This window comes from Chelonia mydas, chromosome 5 (genome assembly GCF_015237465.2).
Source record: "Chelonia mydas isolate rCheMyd1 chromosome 5, rCheMyd1.pri.v2, whole genome shotgun sequence".
Lineage (NCBI taxonomy): Eukaryota > Metazoa > Chordata > Testudines > Cheloniidae > Chelonia > Chelonia mydas.
The window spans coordinates 25,927,206-25,949,758 of NC_051245.2; the positions used below are offsets into that span (position 1 = coordinate 25,927,206).

The window sequence follows — 22,553 nt, forward strand, 5'->3', positions numbered from 1 at the left end:
CTGAATCTCTTGCAGGACAGGATACTGTATCCTACGTGAAAAGGATGCTATAGAGTTCTTTCACCCTGGACGCAGAAAGCCATAGAATTTTAGGAAAAGCCCCTTGGCATGCAGCTTAATATTTTTTAAATTACATGACTAGTAATAAATTAATGTTGTGTGGCAATTAACTCGCAACTGAGAATATTATCCTAGAAATTTATATTTACTTGGGATGCGAGAGAGAATTACCTGCTTGCAAATTAGCATAGCTAAGTCCTAGAATCACTATATCCACAGGAGTGGCCAGAACCAGTAGGTATCGTACATGAGGCTGGAAAATACCTAAGAAAAGAAGAAAAGTTAGAACTTAGTTCAAGGCCAGTACACCAGATTAATACTAAGATCAACATCTTCCCTGCATGAAATTTACAATGGTCTGAGGGTTAGTCATATTGAAGGTCTGACAGCCTGTGAAGCGCCAGAATTAGAAAACTATATAGCATTCAGATGCCCAATTTTCCAACGCTTTATCTCATTCTATTCCAGCTCTGACAAGCCATGAAATATTGAGTCTTAAAATGATATTCTTATTACTATCTTCTTTTAACCTCCAACCCTACCCCCTCTCTCCAACTCTGTGTCCAATCTGATGTAAGCAGCTGTGACCAAAAGAACTACTACAGCTAGAAACCAATATTTCATGCCAGCTGACAGCAAGTCGGAATTCCTAGTTTTCAAATAGTATAAAACATTAGATTGTAACTTAGCAGTAATTATAAGATCTCTAACGTTCATGACTACCTCGCTACTTGTGACTTGTAAATCCTTCCATAATGCCTCTAGTTTCGTAAAGAAAATTAATCAGTTTTTTAAATTTTTGACAGTGTTCAGCAGCTACAGAATTCACTGTCAATGTCACTGTCATGCATTTTTTATTACCTGCCTTTGGCTTCACAAGACCCACAGCAAGAATAGTTTCACTAAGACCATCAAAATAAGCAAGGTCTCCCCTGTCAACAAATGAGAAAAAATTACATCAAAGCACAACAGAAAAGACTTTCAATATCCAATAATTTCTAAATATACAGAATCTGAAACTTTTAAATTCTTCTGTTACTATATAACAATTGTAACCCATCTTCTGCATTCTTTTCTTAGGGTGGAAGCAAGACCATTAGAATGGCACTGACCGAAAAAAGTCATCATAATAGTTACGTAACCAATCCTCTGTTTGGAATGAAGTAGTCATTTATGCTTTAAGTTTCAAATTTGAAATCCAACTGTATTTTTAATTCTCAGTTCCTTGTCTATTCACACAGTCTATTTTGTAGTCTATAGTACTCCCAAAGTTAGTCCAGATATAGCTCAACAGGAGAAAGGGATTCACTGCACTATTCACAACCAACTTTCTTTCCTTCCTTCCTTCTTTCTGATAAAATTAGCTAAAGCGAGTTTAATTTACTATGGGGAAAAAAATCTATATATAAAAAAACCCACGTGTAATACCGTGAAGTTAGTATTATTCAACACTATTGGGGCATGCATTTTAGAGATATTAACTAACCCTGTGTAAAGCACAAGTCTCATTTAAATCTCCTCTAGAAGTGTAATAATTCAGAAGAAAAACTGCAGTTACAGAAAATAAGTTATACTATAGAGACACATAAGGAACACAAACCCATGCACTGAATGGGCGTCACAAGCATCTCTCCCTGAGCCATTCAAAAAGGCTATGAATTTATCATCATAGTTTTATGAATCTTTAAATCATAAGTCAGGTAAGATATTTATATTAATAATAAATGTAAGTCAGAAAGCTTTGGTATATCTTCATCATTCTAAAGCCACATTATAAACATAAAAATAGCTGACTGTGGGAACATGATTGCCTACTATATATACACCATAATGCATGGATTAAACCTAGTCAACCAAGTTAATTGCTGTATGAGCATACGGAGTCTAAAATAAAAACATTCCTCTTAAAAATTTTGAGCTCAACCTCAATATAAATACACCAACAACCTCAGGAGAGTACAGAAGCCTAATACTAAAGGCATGCATTTTCCTTACCCATCTCTTATCCCCCCTACACCAAAAATCCAGAACCTGAAATGATCAAGGTACCTTAAAATGATAAGTACACTTCTGTGCTAAAACAAACCACTCCCCTTATAACCATGACTTAATTCAGATTTAACACCATATATACCTGTAGAAATTTGTTTTCTACATACCCATCTTCATAATTCCACATAAAAATGTCACTGTCAATAGTCAGCCATGCCCTGCTGATATCTGGAAATACTCCCATCATACAATTACATTGCATATCTGAAATACCACAGATGTAAGGAATAATGTACTCAGGCTAGCCATGACAAAATCCTCATCAGGCTATTTTAAAGTTGTAAGAATATGCACAGATACTAGTTAAAGAAGTTCTGTATGTGTGTACGAGAAGCTGACATATTTTGACAAGTGTGAAAAAATAAATGAAAACTACCTTTAAAAGAAAGCAGATACAGATGTTGGGGGAAACTTCCTTGGTATTAGCTGTGCACCTCCCAAAGCTATGACATCATACTGCAGCTTTCTCTGGCCCTGCTTTGTTTGAAGATATTGCATATCAAACACACGGGGCATATTCACTATTTACTGCTGGTAAGTACCAGTAATACCAATGGACGTTCCACCTGTGCATCATAAATAGACTATGCTCCACGCTGGGAAAACAAATAACTACCACTGTTGATGCTTGGGCAGAATAAAATGTTCTCTCCTCAGACACCTTTTTACAGAGTTGGGGGGGGGGGGGGGAGGAAAGCACCATTTTGTAGCCCTATTACTTAAATGAGCATTAAAATTGAACAATCCATTGAAAGCAATAATGACTATTTTCACTTTCAAGGCCTTTCATGGCCTATCCCCACACTACCTATCACCAGTGATACCAGCCTCCATTGCCCCCTTGTTAAATTTCCAAAATAAGCAATTTTGTGCTTACTCCCATGCTGCCCCTCATGCTTGGCGGGAGTTCTCCATAAATGCCTGCAAAGCTACATCATTTTTCACCTTCAAATCCTTAAAACTCTCCTTTGCTGTGCTGGTGCCTACAAAACGCTTGATAGTAGTTAGGCTGCTGGTGTGTTGAGACTGCTGCGTATCATGCTGACTAACACACACACACACACACACACACAAACCAAAATCTGAAATGGTGCCCCTGGTGAGCCAGGAGTGGCCAGAGAGCTGTGGGATGGCCCTGGGCTCTGGCAAGACATAGCCTCCTCCATGCGATAGCACGGAGCCAGCCTTGAGCCACAGGCCGAGTGCCACGCACCACAAGCTGCTGCACAGAAGTAACACCCAAAATATTTAAATAAATGGCATTCTATTATTTTTAACAGTGCAATTAAACCTGTGATTAATTGTAACTATTTTTTATTCTTGCAATTAATTTTTTTTATCGTTTGACAGCCCTAAAAAGATATGCATCTCATGCAAGTAACACTTAGTTATTCCACTTGATTTTAAAAGCATTTTATTTTTACCTCTAACATATGCAGACCTCTTTAATTTAAATGTACTAAAATTGTTATGACAAACATACCCAACTGTCATTAAGCATCAAAATTACAATATGTAGCTGCCGATTATTGAAGCAACTTCACATAGATGGACCCCTGTAACTTCTTGGGAGCCATATGGACTCCAGTGTGGGTGTGTGTAGGATAAGGGTCCATCCAGGGGAAGCTGCTTGAAGGATCAGGGCCAAAGTGATTATGAAATAACAAAAGTTCACTTATAACATTATTATACACACAAAGTAACATGCTATTTTTATTAGGATACGTCCAAATTGCTCCACTAGCTCAGGGGGAAGCGGGACTCTGCGGATTGAACTGATTTCTGGAAGATTGGGTATTGAGAGCAAACCAGGTCCTTGCAAAGGATAATCCATATCTGACATACCAGAAACTGTGGGACTACCTGCAATTAAAATAAATAAATAAAGAAAGAAATAAAACAACACTTTAAAGTTTCATATGAAAAACAAGTTGTCAGCCAAAAAATAATACCCAATTGATACTTTACTTCAATTATCCTTAAGAGATTTCCCCTGCCCCAATATTTGAATTAGCAAGCACTAATTTCTGTTAAACCTGAATTAGACTACTTTATATTCCTCTCTTAATTTTGGTTGATTATTTCAGATAAATGGACAAACCAGAAGTCCTTAAACCACAGGGAAGAACTAAACCAAATTTTAGCCCCTGATCCTTCAAAGACTTAAGCACATGTTTAATTTGAAGCATACGAGTAGTATTAAACATGAGGTTAGCATGTGTATAAATGTTTGTAGAATCAGGACTTTACACTGTAAATCCTAAATGAGACATGAGCAAAAGCAAAATTTACAATACACAAATAATACAAGTGCACTAAGAGTAACACAGCTCACTCAAAATATTTATGAAGTATTTTTAAAAGAGGGACTTTCACAATTTCAAGAGTATTTATTTAAAGCCATATCTGTAACATACATTTTAAATAAAGAAAACAAATAAAACATCTAGTGCCCTCCTAAAATTGGCTGATAGGCTCTCAAAATCTAATTTTATATATATGCTATAAGCACCTTCCATCCCAAAGGCTCTCGTAACTTGTTCACAAACTACATTGGTATAATACAAGTGAAATACATACCCCTCTGTTTATTATAAACTCCAAAGTTTATATTTGCAATGTTTTTCTCCTGCCACCAAATGCAAGTTAGGCTAAATGCAAGGAGAGTCTCCTTTGTGGGAAGAGACTTATCAGACCAAGAAAAGTGACGGACTGTAAAGCTTCCTAAATGTTGTCTTCCTTTCCCTTTAGTTACACTTTTGACAGCTCACTAACTTTTGAGATATTTTCATTTTAGAACTGCTGTTTCATATTCTATATTCGTGAAATCAGTTTCAAAAACTGTACTCTTTGAGGAAAAAAGAGAATAAGATGTGTAATCTGTCCATGCACAAAAAGTTGCAAGATCGGGGCCTTTTTTTGTTGACTTTACCCTCTTTGGATGCATTTAAGCATCAATCTCTCCCCCCTTCTTTTTTTTCCCCGTTTTCCTCCTAGAGTCAACCCCAATGCTATCGCTCACTATAGGATCATTTAAAATGACAGGTGCTTTAACTTAAGTAACTGTTACACATAAGCCAGGTGCTCCTGACAAGGGAGAAATCTACATAACCCATCAAAGATGACTGAACTGAACCACATAAGGAAAGGAAGCAAATTCTCAACATACATATGGGCAATAAACTTTAAGGCAAACTGCAGGAATTATCTGGCAATTTGTTAGTGTCAGCACTAGCCTTAGTCACCTGTGGACGCTCACAGCTCGTCTACGGTATCAGACGGATCAATGGGCAGCAATCAATCCAGCGGGGGAGAGGAGGGGTCGATTTATCATGTCTAGTATAGACTCAATAAATTGACCACCGATCGCTCTAGCGTTGACTCCGATACACCACCTCAACGAAATGCACAAGGGGAATCGACAGGAGAGTGTCTCCCGTCGACACAACGCGATAAGTAGATCTAAGTATGTCGACTTCAGCTACGTTATTCACATAGCTGAAGTTGCATAACTTAGGTCCATTCCTCCATAGTGTAGACCAGCCCTAAAGCGCCTCATATGTCAGGGTATATCTACAGTGCAACAGAATACTCTCAGCTGGCCTGGGTCAGCTGACTTGGGCCCATCGGGCTTGGGCAATACAGGTTCAGGCTCCAGCTCTGACACCAGACAAGAGGCGAGGGTCCCATAGCCCAGCCCAAATATCTACACTGCAATTTCACAGCCCTGAAGCACAAGCGCTGCAAGCCATGGGTGTTTCATTGCAGTGTAGACATAACCTCGGAGACTCCTCAGTGGAACCAGGATTCTGAAGTGCAGTTTTCACGACCATCCGGAGGGGCTGGAGACTACAGACGCCAATGCCCCATGAGCTGCAGTTTTGGCTGGGATGCGGCTGCCTGTGGGGGGCCGAGGGCAGGAAGAGGGCCGCAGAGGCACAGTACAGGACGCTCTGGCACTGCTGCCGCAGAGGGTCCCCCGAGCAGCCATCCCTGCAGGGGAGGTGGGGGGTAGCGCGCGGATCCCCGCGTGGCCCCCAGGGCCCCAGGGGGATGAGCCGTGTGCGCCCGACCCGGCCGGGGAGAATCCCAAGGGGAGGAGGAGGAGGAAGCTCTGAGCGGGGGACCAGAGCGGTGAGCGGGCCCGTACGGATCCTCACCGGGCGCCGGCACAACCAGCAGCTCGGACAGGTCCGGGTAGCAGCGATCATCCTGGATCTGCCGGTCGATGATGCGGCCCGCGTTCTCCAGCGCCTCCTGCAAGGCCGGGGCGGCCGGGCTCATCGCCACAGGCATAGCGATATCGGCCGGAGAGAGACAGGACCGCGCCAAACCCCAGCAGCCACCGCGCCCGAGCGTCTGACGCACTTCCGCCTCACGACCAGTCACTTCCGGCGAAGGACGCCCCAGCAGGAAAGGGTTAAGTTTAAACTGGTGGCCGTGAGGCGGCGTCGGCAGGGAAGAAGATCCGGCGATGGACGCAGAGGAGACCGTTGGGGTGGGGGCGCTGGCGGCTGAGGCGTCTCGTGAGTGAAAGGGGAGGGGCAGGATGGAGAGCAGGACCAGGGGCTCTGAGAACCTGGCGGGGGGGGAGGAGGAGGAGCGCCCCGCGCCTGCCCTGGGCACTCGCACCTCGACTGCAGAGCTTGGTAATCCCTGGGCTCTTGGATCGGGCCGGGCCGTGTGCGCCGAGGTGACGGAATAAAAGAGCTCGGTTGCTCCTCTGAGGGCCGGTCTTAGTAAGTGACCCCCCACCCGTCAGTGCCGAAGTCACTAGCAGTACCCAGCGCTTAGATGGGCGGTATCTTCTCCGCCAGCCTGTGATTTAACTGCCGCTGCGCCCAGTCTGCGTCTCCGCGACAAACTCTCCTGCTGGATTAGCGTACAGCCCTGAGCCCCCCACGAGGCCTACATCCTTCCCTGTTCCTCACAAACAGATGCACGACCTGCTCTCAGGCAGAACATTAAGATATGTTCAGTGAAGGCATGTCTAACATTAGGCTGTAATCTGTTGTTTGTACTTGATAAAGTATGAGGCTAGAGTTTTTAAGACCACAGTGTGGGCCGACATCTCTATTATTTATGAGTATTACTGTAGCAGCGAGATTGGAACCTTGTTGTGCTAGGCACTCTGCATACAACACAGTAAGAGAGTCTCTGCACTGAAGAGCAGTCTAAAAAGCCAAAACAAAGAGCACAAGAAAGAACATCTCATTACCTGCGTTGTGCATGAACAAACTAAGGGCTTGTCTACACTGGCACTCTACAGCGCTGCAACTTTCTTGCTCAGGAGGGTGAAAAAACACCCCGAGGGCTGCAAGTTTCAGTGCTGTAAAGTGCCAGTGTAGACAGTGCACCAGCGTTGGGAGCCGTGCCCCTCGTGGAGGTGGGTTTTTTTCAGAGTGCTGGGAGAGCTCTCCCAGTGCTGTGCCGTGACTACACAATCCGCGTTAAACCAATGCTGCGCCAGTGCTTTAACATTGCCAGTGAAGATGTGCGCTAAGGCACCGAGAAATCAGGGGACTTGTCCAAGGATATACTTGATGTCTGTGGCAGAACTGGGAAATCACAAGTTAATACCTTAATTGCAAGACTATCCTTTCCTTAAGTAGAAGATGATAAATGGGAAAGAGTTAACAAAGAGCTATGAAGCTGCTGGAGTATTACCAAATGAAGTGCAAACCAATTAAATAAAGATGTTGTTAATAAAGGCTAGGATTTTTCAAACAAGCCTAAGGGAGCTAGGTACTATCGTAATATTGGGCCTACAAATTTATCCTAATTGTAAGCAAAATTATAAAGCGACTGTTGAATATCTCGGCCATTACTTTTTATAACCCTGTCCCATTGGACACTGAGGCCTGGTTTACACCTAAAACTTAGGTAGACCTAGCTACATCGCGGCTGACCCAGCTACATCACTCAGGGCTGTGAAAAATTTCATGCTCTGCACATTGTAGTTTTGATGATCTAATCCCCAGTTTATTCACAGCTAAGTAGATGGAAGAATTTGTCTGTTGAGCTAGGTGGCGCCACTCAGAGAATCACTGTAGTGTCTATGCTACAGTGGCAGATCGCTGAGATTTGAGCTTGTGTTTGTGCCATGTTTAGATGGAGTTCTCCCCAACTAACCATGCTGATAAACCTGTTTGGGGGGATGATGCCAGGGACTTACAGGTGTAAGAAATATATTGAGGAAGGGGGGACTATAAAGGGTAACTGGGGAACATGGAGAGGGAAATGAGTTTGGCTGGGAAAACAACAGCCTGTTTGAGTGCTGCCACAGCAGCAGGGACAAGGGTCTGTCCAGCACCATATCTGTGGCTATGATGTACTATGTGTGCAGCTCTGCTTATCCAGTAGGGCTGCTTCTCAGTAGCCGTGGGTTCAGAGAGTCCTGAGCGGATGTCTTTAGGAGTCTCTGTGAGTGGGCCAATCCCCTTGTGGCAGGGCTCCTCTTGATCTGCTGCAATCTCCCACGCAGTCACTTCCTGCTGGTGGAGGTGGCTCCTGTTGTGCTTCCTGGTGCAGCTCCAGCTGAGCAGCTAGGCACGGAGGGCGATGAGTGGCCACAACTGGGGAGGTGCTGGAACGGTGGGCTCTATGCACAGAATTTACTCTAACCCCTCTGTTCCTTTGTAGATATGGAGCTGGTGGGAGGACCCCATCCGGAGCTGGCAGCCACGATGGGCTTCTCAGGCTTCGGTGAGTCCAGGGCTCATGGGAAGGGAAAATGAGGCACTGTCTGTGTGCTGGAGGGATACACCTTGTGCACTGGAAAAGTACTGGTTGGGGATGGTGAAGGTAGCAGTAGGCAGGAGTGTGAGTCTCTGTGGAGTAGGGTAGCATTATCCATAGCTGGAAAGCCTAGGGTATCTCTTGGGGCAGGATGCACTTGTTAGGGGTGTTGCAGTTCAGATGAAGCTTAACGCTGAAGCTTGTTTGTTCTTTCCCCAATTTTATATTATGGATTGTGATTTAGAAGACTGTAAAATGCTCCTCAGTGGGTTGTACTATAGTATTTGTGGATTTAACTTTGACAATACGCTTGGAAATGCAATGTAAAAGGCATGGTAACATATGCTATCCAATTCACATCAATCACAGTAACTGTAGATAAACTGTGTGTGTATAGTGGGGAATAGGAGGTAGATTTTTTTCAAAGGCATGAAGGGCAGTAAGGTGCCCAATTTCCATTTATGCAACAGTCCTAGTGAGAGAGTTTTAATCTGAAACTTGAATTGAAGAGCATCTGAGTTACCCTGGTCACTTACTCATTTTAATCTTCTGAAGTTCATGTTACTTGGTCTTAATCAAAGTTTCTTTTTCACTCATCTTTTAGGAAAGAAAGCTCGAACTTTTGACTTGGAAGCAATGTTTGAACAAACTCGAAGAACTGCAGTGGAAAGAAGTAAAAAAATGCTGGGTAAGATAGGTGAATCTCCCGTGCTTGTGTATTTGACAAAAGGGTAACACACAATAATCTAACATGTTTAACACTTGCCTTGTTTACATGTAGGTGTGAAAACATGTTGGAGAACATGTTTTAAAAATACACTTTTCATCATAGCGTAGACTGCTGTAGTGGGGCTGGATCATGCTGGGATGACATACCAGGACTTTTGCTGCCTGGAGAATGCCGTTTTGTTCTCGAAACAACATCCTCCCTACAGTGTGTGGTGCATGCACAGTCACGCTACATTGAAGACACCATTTGTTAGAGCAAAATGGTGTCTTCTGCACAGCATGTGTGTGTGCAAGGTCATGCTGCCAGGGGCGTTCCAGTAGCTTCCCCTTCAGGACTTCACCACTGAGTGTGGACAAGTCCTAAATAGTTTGGGATCTGCTTACTTGAGAGATACCTCTCTCCCCACGCCACACCTTTGTGGTTGTGGTCAGCAAAGTTGCTGAAGCTCCCTTATTATAAGTATAAGGAGGTACTTCCAAGTCATTATCCTGGACTATCTTTCAACCTTGGAATTTGTTCCCCACACCCTCTGGTCAAAAATAACCAGAACTTGTTAACTTTCAGGCATAATACAGGGCCTGTGTAATTACTGATCCATTCAAGGAGGGGATGGGCACATGGGTACAGGATTTGATTATCATGGTTCTGATTCTATGCTGAGAGCCATGTGAACACACTTCTGTGCAGATGCGTATTGGCTTTGGTGCTATGAGCATTTGCCGGAGTATACCTGCTTTGTTCTTAGTTCAGGTTTGGGCCTAAGTCTGCTGTAAATTATGTATTTATTTGCTGGTGTGAGGAACACTTTGATGATATTGTGAAAATCACTTGTATAAGGGGGTCAGAGCATTGACTTAAGCACCTTTTTAATATTGAATAAATCTAAATAAATGTTTTTTCATGTTGAAGTGTGTGATGCTGGTAGACCATGTGCCAGCTCATGCCAAAGTCACCATGTGACATTCCCCAAGGTACAGCCTGGACTGTTGCACAGCTGTGCCCCCTCAGTTCGCCAACCTTTTACATACTTTGCTGTGAGAGCAAGCACTCTTGGCCTGCTCTCACACAGCCCCCAGCATGTAAATTAATCTGAGCTATACTGCAAAAATGTTTGCATCAGCCACCCTTGAATTACACAGTAGAGTGACACAGCAAATTCCTTGTCCCAGACTTTCTCCACAGAAATATGAGTCTTGTACAGCCCAACACCCGCCTGGACAACAATACAAGCTCATATAAAGTCTGTCATTTCATTAACTGAAAATGTTATGTACAAACCTTGTTACCTCAAACTGAGCTCCCAAACAATTCAATCCAAGCAAATTGATTTAGATAAAACAATAAAAAGTTTGACTACAGAAAGCAAGATTTTAGGTGATTACAAGTAATAATGCATAAAAGTCAGAATTTTTTATAAAGAAATAAAAGGTAAAACACACTAAGTTCACTTAGTTTGTTAAGTTTGCTATTAAAACAAAAGTGTCTCTCATCACATGTTCTAGCAGTCTTACTGGCTGAATTTTTCAGCCGGGATCCCTCCCTAGTCCAATGATGCTTCCTTTGTCTTTCAAATGTTTTTGATGCTATGAGTAGAGATGAAGGGAGAGATGTTTTGTGTCCTCTGTTCTTATCTCATATAGTTATTTTCCTCTTTAAAAATCATTTTCGTCTGAGGTTCAGAAGACACAAAGTCTATTTGCATGGGAATCCTCAGCTGTTCCTTTGCCAAGATGTAAATTTCTCACTCACACCCTTCTTCCTGCCAAAGAATGACCGGTTAACCAGGTCATTGAATTGTAGGACTGGAAGAGTGCTTGAGAAATTATCTAGTCTAGTCCCCTGCAATCAGGACTAAGTATTCTAGTCCATTTGATTATGTTAACACCTGCCTGAGGCATCAGTTTGCCTTTTGTCTCTGAGGAACTGGTTTGTGCCTGCCTTTCTAAACTTGGAACATGTCTCAGCAATGTCATATAGTAGACTCTTATTTCTCCAGTACAATAATGATCAGCAAATTATGAGTTTTCAAATGGTGCCTCACAAGGCATACTTTGTAAAAGTGGTGGACGTAAGGGTACAGACTTGTAAGACCCCATGTCTCAACTGAACACTGACAAATGCATAACTGGAATCATTCTGGCTCACCTATGGGTTAGTATTGTTAAAGTAGGTGATACAGTTATATAAGAATGTTTCATGTTTAGACTTTTTTAAATGTTTGAGAGTTGCCGTATGTATTAATTTCACTTATAACATCTATATCCCCTTATTGTACGGTGTCATAAACATACAGCTAAGGATAGCATAAAATCCCACCTTTACCTGTAAGGGGTTAAGAAGCTCAAATAACCTGGATGGCACCTGACCAAAAGGACCAATAAGGGAAGATGATCCTTTCAAATCTGTGGGGGGAGGTTTTGTTTTGTGCTCTTTGTTTGTTGTTCTCTCTGGGACAGAGAGAGACCAGGGCAGGAAGAACACATCTCCTAAAACACTACCTGAAATAAGCATCTAAGATTACAAATCATAAGTAATAGTAAGGAAATGCGTTAGATTATCTTTTGTTTTAGCTTGTGAATTTTCACTATGCTAAGAGGGAGGTTTATTCCTGTTTTTTGTAACCTTAAAGTTTTGCCTCGAGGGGAATCCTCTGTGTTTTAAATCTTATTACCCTGTAAAATTACCTTCCATCCTGGTTTTGCAGAGGTGCTTCTTTTACTTTTTTCCGTCATAATAAAGTTCTGTTTTAAAGAATCTGATTTTTAGTGTCCTACAAATACAAGGGTCTGGTCTGTGCTCACCTTGTTTACCTGTTTGGTTGGTATATTATTCTCAAACCTCCCCAGGAAAGGGGTGAAGGGGCTTGGGGGGGATATTTTCGGGAAACAGGAACTCCAAGTGGTTCTTTTCCTGAATCTTTGTCTAATTCACTTGGTGGTGGCAGTAGTACCGTCCAAGGACAAGGAAGAATTTGTGCCTTGGGGAAGTTTTTAACCTAAGCTGGTAGAAATAAGCTTAGCGGGATCTTTCATGCTGGTCCCCACATCTGTACCCTTGAGTTCAGAGTGGGGAGGGAACCCTGACCTAAGGTAATATTTAAGCATTTGTATTTTAAGTCTCTATGATGTAATCAGACAGAAGAGAGACATTAGTGTAAAGCATTGTTCTCCAATGAAAGGTATGTCATGTCCTGGCTAACGAGCAAGGCCCTTCAACACTAGAGAGATTATTGTGGAACATGAAAGAACTCTGCTCCTTTCCTGCCGCTGATGAGTCATGCAAGTGAATGCCTCCCATCAGCTGAGTTTGCAGCTCAGAGCAGAGGGGGCTAGGGTAAGGGAATAAACCCCAAACAAGTAGTAACTGTATCTTTTTGCTGGTTGGACTCTGAGTGACAGGATTACTAGGCATAAGCAAAAGAGCCAAGTGTTTTTTCTGGGTTAGCCCTAAAGGGCCTATAGAACTTGCTTGTCATAGAAGCTTCTATTACTTCAGAAACTTAAGATTGTAGTTCATCTGTCTACATATCTGCTTTAACCTTGTAAATAACTCTTATTTTCTTATTAATAAATCTGTATAGTTTATTAGAGGGTAGGCTACAAGTGTTGTCTTTGGTGTAAGATCTAAGGTGCAATTGACCTGGGGAAAGTGACTGGTCCTTTGGGACTGGAAGTAACCTTGATTTGATTTGTGGTGTTAATTAGGCTAAGCTGGATGGCAAAACAGGTCAGAGCACGCTAAGGGACTGTCTGTAACTTCATGTTAAGGGTGTTATAAGTGAAACTCAAGTATAGCGCTCCAACCAATGTTTGGGGTTTGTGCCCTGGACTTCTTAACAGTCTGCCCTGAGATTGGTACTCATGCCCTTGAGCCACAGGACAGCTGGACACTGGTGTAGTCATAGCAGAATTCAAATACTACAGGTCAAGTATATAGATCGTAACCTTAGTGCTGCTAAAGTTTAAACTTGATAGTGAGAGTTTTAAAGGTTAAAGAATAGACACAATGGGTGAATCACCATCATATGATGATCTTGGGAGAAAAGATATTCGAGATACATTTTTTCAGAAAGAATATCCCTGTGACTGGGGTTCTGGGGGGAGCCAGCTGAGGTCACTCAATTAGGGGGAACTGCAAAGAATGGGGCAGACAATCACCAAAGCTGGTGGATATTCCAATACTTAAATTTAACAAACCAGCACAAAACAGCTTCTGTTATACCTCATTGATTGCTCAGAAGTCAACACAGTTCCCCTAAAGTAACCTAGTCTCAGGCCTCCACCTAGTCACCCAAGTCAAATATGATGAGGATTAATGAAAATCTTAATCATAAAAGAAAAGGTTCTACTAATCCGTACTAAAAAGGTTTGGACATGTTACCTCACAGGTTAATGAATATTCCAGATCTTACCCAAATAGATTCTTATTAACTATAGGCTTGTGATGTAACCTTCTGTTTCCTAAGCACAACCAGTAATTATTACACAAATTAACATAGGGCAACTTATCCATTAGGTAGTCTATCACAAACTTCAAAGAGACATAGACAATGACATTATTTCGTGCAAACTTTCTTCTAAATGTTAATATCCCCTTTTGATCTCTGAATTAATAGTTATAGTGACAGACAGGAAATGTCTGTTTACATGGTTAATGTTTGAGTATACAGACAATTAGTATCACTTCCAACAACATAAGTTTGCATTTCAAAGTTCTAGCCCATCTACCATGAATGGCCCTAATTACCAACTGCATATCTTTCTAACATGACATTAAAGGTTGGCTCTGGGTCATTCAGCCTGCAAGGTGCTTAACTCTTTCTGGCCATGTGTTATACGTTTTGTATAAGATTCGTTGCAATTATATAACAGTGATAATAATGATTTTCATGATTATGTTCTAATTAGACAACTTCACAATCCCCTAAAAAGAAAACCCCAGTTCAGGAGCTGAGAGCTTTGTTCATAAGTTCTGACCAAGTAGAGTCCGAGGACCCTTCTGACTCGGACACTGCAGAGGAGAGCACTGCAGTGGAACTGGACCAGCTGCAGTATCTGAGAGCCCAGGAAGAAACAAGCACCAGAGACTGAGGGTGGAATTGTGGATCAGGGAGGCCGAGGCCACAGTCAAGATCAGTGAGGAGGTGGAGGAGAGAGCCCACCAGAGACTCAAGGTCAACAAAGAAGTTGATGAATGAGTCCACCAATGATGCATGGAACAAATTGAATCAGTCAAAGCCTATGAGGAAGCTGAGGAGAGGGCACAGAGGAGGCAGATAAAAGCTCAAATATTACATTTCCGGTTATTGGGCAGTAAAAGGAGCTTTCCCATCCAGTGAATCTAACCGCCCCCCCCAAATAAAAGGGAGTGGGAGGAAGTCACTCAATGTGTAAAGAAACTGACTGTGTAGAAAAATTCCTGTCCACCTTTGAGAGACTGTGGGATGCACAATATCCCAGTGGATAAACAGATATCTGTCCTCTTTTGACGTTAGCCTGGGCAAAATCTGGATTGCTGAATAGCTGTCTCCTGAGTTCTCAAACCTGGGATACCTTTTACACAACTTTACTGGTGAACAGCCACTCCTGGCCAGTTAACGCACAGCCTCCAGCATGTAACTTGCTACCAGCTGCACAGTATTGAGTGCTGCTAGTTAATCACTCATGAATTATGCTGCAGAAGAACATCAGCAGATTCTCTAGTCCCAGACTTGCCCCCAGAAATGTCTTTTCTATTGCCCAGCATTTTGCTGAACAATGCAAGCTCATATAAAGTCTCATTTCATCAAAAGACAATGATGTATACTAGCTTTGTTATCCCAAATGGAGATTCCAACACAATTTAATGGAAATACACCGGTTAGAAATAGAAAACAAGTCTATTAACTACAGAAAGAAAAGTAATGAGGCATTGTCAGAATTGGTTACTAAGAAAACAAAAAGATAAATTAGGCATTTCGCTTGTATTTTAACAAGCTAAAATGGATTGAGAACAAATATCTTTTTCACCAGATGCTTTGCAGTCCACTGGCTGAGTTTTCTTTCACCAGGACTCCCCTTCTTTTACCCCTACCCCCAGTTCAGTTCTTTGAGTTGTTGAAGTCATGAGCAAAGGTGGAGGAGAGTGAGATCCAGTGTTTTTCTCCCCTCTTTATAATTTAGTTCCTTGTGTTAAAAACATCCTTGCAGAGTCATGGTGACAAACAGCCTCTTGTGGATGTGAGGTTTGAATTGTCCTTGTGATGAAATGCAAATTTCTCATTCACATCTTCCTCCTACCAGAGAATGGACCTTTAAGCAGGTGACAACTGATTAACACCTGGCTGGGGTGCTAGTATGCCTGTGTCTCTGAAGAACTAGTTTGGGCCTGCTTTTCCAACTTTAGAGCATGATACAGCAATGTTATACCATAGGAACTTACAATTTTGACACACATTTTACCAGGATAGTAATGTTCAGCAGGTTTGAGTTTTTAAATGATACCTCACAAGGCATACTTTGTACAAAATTTGTCATTCTGTAAAAGTGGTGAACATGATGATATGGACTGTCACATCTCTTAACCAGATTAACTGGGAAAGCCAGACAAGTTTTTAATGGTATTGAGGAGGGTGATGCTACTGTGTATAAGAAATGTAAAGGAAATATATTGAAAAGATTTAAGATTATCCATGAGACCTCAGAATGTTTGACAATATCACTCATGTTGAATATATAAAATGTGTAATTTTATGAGAAAATAGATATTGGGGTAGGGGCTGAAGGTGATTATAAAAAACTGTTTGATCTGAGGCCTAGGAGCAATTGTTATGAGTAGTTACAGAAGAGGTAAAGGCAGCTATGTGTGACAAAAAGCCACACACAAATTTATAGGCTGCAGAAATTGCTGATGAATATGTTGAATCAAGGGCCCACGGGGGCCCAAATCTCAGGGGAACGGAAATCCCCATGTCACCCAACTTTGTTTAAAAACAAACAAAACAACAAAACAAACAAACCAAAAACAAAACCCAGGGGAAACCATAGTTTAAAGCCCCCTACCAAAAGGGAAAGTAAGTAATCTACTGTCACTGTCAAGTATCAGAGTACCAACACTGTGGGGCTCCTGGCCATTTAGAACCAAATTGTCAAAAATTTAAAGTAATCCCATAATCCACACCTTCACCTGCCACTACTGTTGCTCCAAAGATAGCAGTAGGGCAGGAGGAAATAGTGAATATTAGGATTGAGGTCTTGGGAGGGTAGTGAAGAATTTATTTAAACTGTTAAGGTAGATGGCAGGAGGGACACAGCATTCCAAATCACTTTGGTCAAGGAAAGTTCGGTAAGGGAGGAAGACAGACTTGATCCTTAAGGTTGAGGATTTTAAAGGAGATACTATTCTACTTCCTGCTGATGTTTTAATAGGCAATGATATTTTGTTCATCTCATAACTCGCAGCCAGAAAGAGTATAGCTCTCGCTCACTTGGCTTGTCTGTGGACATCAGGAAGGGTTGTGAGGATGAGGGAAATGCCCTCAGTCCTTTGTCAGCTGAAAGAAACAGTTTGTCCCCAGAGGAGTGGTTTAGGTATTCCATTGCTTTGTCAGAGCCTGCTTTTGAGTGCAACTCAAAATAAGTTCACTGAGGCTCAACAGGCTGATCCTTCCCTGCATAAGGATAGGACTGCAGCTCAGAATAATACCCTTTCTTGGGAAGGAAAGAGTAGATTTCCCCTCACTCCGTCCCCCCCACTCTTGAATGTGGTTTGTTGTACAGGGAGACTCCCTTAGGGGGAAAAAAAGGGGCACTCTGGTGAGGTTTTCAAGCAGGTGCTTGTGCCTGCTACGTACAGAACAGAATTGCTGTAGGTAGCTCATGATTGCCCCCTTTGCTGGACATATACAAGTGGAAAGAATCAGTGACAGGTTTGCACAGAATTTCTGTTGGCCTTGTGTTTGAGACAGTAAAAAATTACTGTAAGTTATCTTGTTAGAAGTTTAAGAGATTAAAGGGACCCTACAAGATACCTTTGCAGCTGTTGCCCATCATTAATCTTTGCAAGAGTATCTTAGATATTGTGGGACCCCCTATCCATACCTTCCAGAAATGGAAAGAAATATCTACTGGTTGTGATGGATTCTGCCACTAGGTACCCGGAAGCCACAGCTCTGTCTAATATAGAAGCTGAAACTATGGCTCCTACCTTAATTACTATTTTTAGCAGAGTAGTTTTTCTCAGGGAAATCTTGTCAGACTGTGGTGCAAATTTCATGTCTGTAGTTTTAAAAGAGTTATGGTAGTTATGTGGAGTGAGGCATACAATGGCTGCTTCCTATCATCAGAAACTAAGTCTGGTAGAAAGATTCAGTGTGACATTGAAGTCTCTGGTGAGGTTCTCCTTTGAGGAGTGTCCCTGTGGGTGCTCCACTTCAGCTGAATGTACGTTCCTATACCTTTTCATTGGAGAATTTCCGCAGCAGTGCTTGTCTGGGTCGTGCATGCGCTCTCCCAATCTCGTGCTGTTGTTGGCCGCCTATCCCGCTCTATGTGACCAGACCACCCTTAGTACCTTCTCAACTGCCCTTGGCCTGAGATGGAGGTGTTAGAATAGCCTATTTAGTACTCTGGTTAGATTGTTAACCTTTTCTCCCCTTTTCCTCTTACAATTTTATTTTTTTCTTTACTCAGGTTTTGTTACCCCTTAGAGTAGTGTGTGTTCACCTTTAAGGTGGACCTGCTATAGTTGGAGCCATGTTCTGTTCACCGGGCTTCAAGTGTTGCCTTTACTGCTGAGAAGTGATCCTTATTTCTGATGGACACTCCCAGTGTGTCTGGTGCCTTGGTCAGACATCTCCTGCAGAAGTCCTCTCAGTGCCACTACTTAAAAGCTTGCAACAAGAAGGCCAGAGATCTGAAACTCAAACTTATTCTAATGGAGAAGTCAGAGTGCCTGGTCTCTGACCCCGAAAAGCAGCCTCCCTCCGGACCCCGGGCCCCTTTGACCCATTCTGACAAACAGACTTCACCCTCCTCAAAGAGAGAGGCTCTTTGGAGGCTTGGAGTCAAGAAGCAAAGAGAAGCCTACTTCCTCCACCACGGTACTGACGGAGCTACCTAAATATGCAGCACCAATGCAATCTCCACAGGCTACGATGCCGCCTTCAGCTCCCATAGCGCCGAGTGCTCCGACGTCAGCACCAATACCTACAATTACATTGGCACCGACTGTCTTGGTACCGAAACCATTGGTACCACATCAATTTCTTCTCCACAAGGACTTCCTTGTCTTGTCAACACCAGAATTACCACTCTTTGGCACCATTGTTACTCTGGTGCGCATGGTACTGTGCCACCCCTCCTCATCTCTGGACCCTCCATTTTTCAGTGAGGATGAAGATGAAGAGGGTGCTTACTCATCATGCTACTCCTCTCCTATTCCAACTAGTATGTCATTAGGTTCAGCTGTATAGCCCAAATATCACCACAGGACTGACACCCAGATGTGGTATGGGCACCAATGGATCCCACCACCTATGCCATTCTCTACTCAGTGGCCCTACTGGGACCCCTGGGGGGCATACAGGAGACAATACTCCAGGCCCCCGAATGCCTACAGAGAGAGGACTAGATCTACACCACCCTTAGTGGCTGCAACATTAGAGCCCCCAAGAGGAAATTTTTGAATAAGAGGAAGAGACCCTGGAACAGGAAATACCCCAGCAACCAACATTTCTTCTTCCCCAGAGAGACCATAATGCCTCCACCACTCACAACTGCCATTGATTTCAAACGCTTTCAGGAACTGTTCAAAAGAATCACTGATTCCCTAGAGATTCCCCTAGAGGAAGTCCCAGAGTCCCAACATAAGTTACTAGACATTCTGCAAACATCTTCAAAGATTACGCTTCCTGTAAATGAAGCGCTTATGGAACCAGCTAAAAAACTTATGGCATACCCCGGCAATAATGCTGTCCACATGCGAGTGAGCGGATAAATATATTACATTCCCCTGAAAGGGGATGGCCTTTTTATTTTCTCACTCCGCACCTATCAAGGTTCCTTCCCCACTCTGAACTCTACGGTACAGATGTGGGGACCTGCATGAAAGATCCCCTAAGCTTATTCTTGCCAGCTTAGGTTAAAAACTTCCTCAGGGTACAAACTTTGCCTTGTCCTTGAAGGGTATACTGCCACCACCAAGCATGTTAAACAAAGAACAGGGAAAGAACCCACTTGGAGACATCTCCCCCCCCCCCCCCCCCCCACCAAAATATCTCCCCAAGCCCTATACCCCCTTTCCTGGGGAAGGCTTGATAAGAATCCTCACCAATTTGTACAGGTGAACACAGACCCAAACCCCTGGATCTTAAGAACAATGAAAAAATCAATCAGGTTCTTAAAAAGAAGAATTTTAATTAAAGAAAAGGTAAAAGAATCACCTCTGTAAAATCAGGATGGTAAATACCTTACAGGGTAATCAGATTCAAAACACAGAGAATCCCTCTAGGCAAAACCTTAAGTTACAAAAAGGCACAAAAACAGGAATATACATTCCATCCAGCACAGCTTATTTTACGAGCCATTAAAAAAAAGGAAATCTAACGCATTTCTAGCTAGCTTAGTTACTAAGTTAACAGGAGTTGTAAGGCTGCATTCCTGATTTATTCCCAGCAAAAGTATCACACAGGATGTCAAAACACCACAGCAGATACATTGAGCAGAGAATTTGTCAGAACCACCAGTGGGAGCTAAATGACACAGTCCTGCAGAGCATATTCAAACACTGGAGTCACCCATCATTCGACCTCTTTGCTACAGAGAATTATAAATGCCTACAATTCTGCTTGAGAGCAAGGTTGGAATCCTGATCCCTGGGCGACGCCTTTATCTTCAAATGGGACACGCGTCTGCTATATGCGTTTTCCCCCCATCCCTCTGCTATTGAGGGTAATACATAACATAAGGACTGACAAGGCCAAAGTAATCTTGATAGCCCCTACATGGCTGAGACAAACTTAATACTCATACCTGTTAAGGTATGGACCCCGTTCCCTTCTGCCGAACCTTCTGCCGCAGGATGCCGGACGAGTTTATCAACCGAACCTGGAATGGCTTCACCTGAGAGCATTGCTCCTCCATGGTTCCATCATGATGAAATGATTGTTAGTCTCTAAGGTGCCACAAGTACTCCTTTTCTTTTTGTAAATACAGACTAACACGGCTGCTACTCTGAAATCTGAAGATGTGAAAGACATATTATTAAACAGCAGAATGACAAGTACATGCAAGAGATTCAACATATGATGTTACAACAAACAAGCCAGGGCCATTACTGCCCCTGTACCAATGATATTGGAATACATACTGGAGCTGAAGAAAACGGGCCGATCACTTAGCTCAGAGTACACCTCGCAGCTATTACTGCTTTTCACCACAAGGTTGTCGGTGTCTATTCACCCATCCTATCACCAAACCCTTTCTATAGGGGATCAGAAATGTCTATGTGAAATACAAGTCCATATCCCACCTTGGGGCTTGAACCTGGTGTCTTACTTATCTTCCATTTGAACCATTAGCAACAGGCTCTCTGATACATCTCTCAATGAAGTTAGCTCTCCCACTTGGCAGGCAGAAGTGATAATGATTAGGAAGGCTGGGGCTCTTATGTCACACCCAACATATGCCATATTTTTCAAGGACGAGGTCACCCTTAGACCTCATCCAAAATTTTTACCCAAAATATCTTTTCCACTTGAACCAACCAGTCCATCTTCCCTCATTATTCCCCAAAGCTAATGGGAGTAAACAAGACTCAATACTACACACTGTAGATGTCAGATGCATACTAACGTTCTACCTTGGAAAAGGTAAGCCCATCAGGAAGTCACTGAGGCTCTTTATTTCAACTTTGGAATGATCTAAAGGTTCTGCTATATCCAAACAGGCTATCTAAATGAATTTCCAGGTGCATCCACCTTTGTTACCAACAGAAGAATCTACAACTCCCAGTGGGGATCTAAACTCACTCCCCCTGATCACTGTCAACTTCATTAGCCTTTCTAAACAATGTACCGATTATGGACATATGTAAAGCATATGGGCTTTGGCACACACGTTCACAGAACACTACATGATTGACCAGGGCTCAAGATCGGACGCATTGTTAGGACTTACTGTGTTATCAGTTACTCATGCAACTCTGAAGCCCCTTCCATCCACCAAGCAGCAGTGCTCTACAGTCACTTGAAGTGGAGCACCCACAGGGACACTTCTCTAACAAGAAGAGAAGGTTACTCATCCTGTACAGGAACTTAGATTCTTCAAGATGGGTGTCTGTGTGTGGTCCACTACCCACCCTCCTCCCCTCTTCTTCAGAGTTCAGTCTATGGACTCTGTGGTAGAGAAGGAACCAAAGGGGGTCTGGTCGCACAGCACTAGATAGGCGCCCATATAAGATGGGGAGAGCACATCCACGACCCAGACAAGCACTGCTGCTGAAATTCTCCAATCAAAGGAGCAGGGAAGCACATCCACCTGAAGTGGAGTACCCACAGGGACGCCCATCTCAGAGAACTTCAGTTACTGCACAGGACAAGTAACCTTCTCATGTGTTCCCCAGCAAGAGAATGACTGGGATGTGTTGCTCCTTTATTTGTTGTTGGCATATCGGAGTGTACCCCAAAATCTACAGTGTTTGCCTCTTCTGATCTGCTTTACGGGAGACAGGTGTGGGTACCCTTAGACTCCCTGTTAACATAGTTGCACAAACCCACAGGGACCAATTTGAGACTGTTACTCTGGAGTCTAACTATACAGGAGTGAGACATGGAAATAGTCCATATCAATGGTAAAGAAAATGTAGTGGCATATGCCTTATCAAAAATAGGGGAACAGTGAGGTGTATATCAGGAGTGTAGGTGATATCTCTTCCTACACCATTTTTGCATTGAGGGCATGACACTGGCAGACCAGGTGCCAGTTCATGCCAAGGT

The 22,553-nt window shown here is 42.9% G+C and overlaps 2 protein-coding genes across 4 annotated transcripts in view; one reads left to right on the forward strand and one right to left on the reverse strand.

Moving 5' to 3' along the window:
• The window catches only part of NUP155 (nucleoporin 155), a 49,901-nt gene extending 43,493 nt beyond the window's left edge, over positions 1-6,408 (reverse strand). Inside the window, exons 1-5 of one of the 2 annotated variants that reach the window (XM_007065738.4) lie at positions 6,273-6,408; positions 3,838-3,975; positions 2,220-2,316; positions 922-992; positions 232-324 (exon numbers count right to left, since the gene is read on the reverse strand). In XM_007065738.4, the coding sequence (XP_007065800.2) occupies positions 232-324; positions 922-992; positions 2,220-2,316; positions 3,838-3,975; positions 6,273-6,408 (535 nt within the window). Of the gene's footprint in view, positions 1-231; positions 325-921; positions 993-2,194; positions 2,317-3,837; positions 3,976-6,272 lie in introns of those variants that run through there. The other variant, XM_037902695.2, reaches the window with a different exon arrangement.
• Positions 6,409-6,486: 78 nt separating this feature from the next.
• Positions 6,487-22,553, forward strand: part of WDR70 (WD repeat domain 70) — a 258,585-nt gene continuing 242,518 nt past the window's right edge. Inside the window, exons 1-3 of one of the 2 annotated variants that reach the window (XM_007065736.4) lie at positions 6,487-6,638; positions 8,755-8,817; positions 9,455-9,538. In XM_007065736.4, coding sequence (XP_007065798.1) covers positions 6,587-6,638; positions 8,755-8,817; positions 9,455-9,538 — 199 coding nt within the window. In that variant the 5' untranslated portion in view covers positions 6,487-6,586. Of the gene's footprint in view, positions 6,639-6,712; positions 6,852-8,754; positions 8,818-9,454; positions 9,539-22,553 lie in introns of those variants that run through there. The other variant, XM_037902696.2, reaches the window with a different exon arrangement.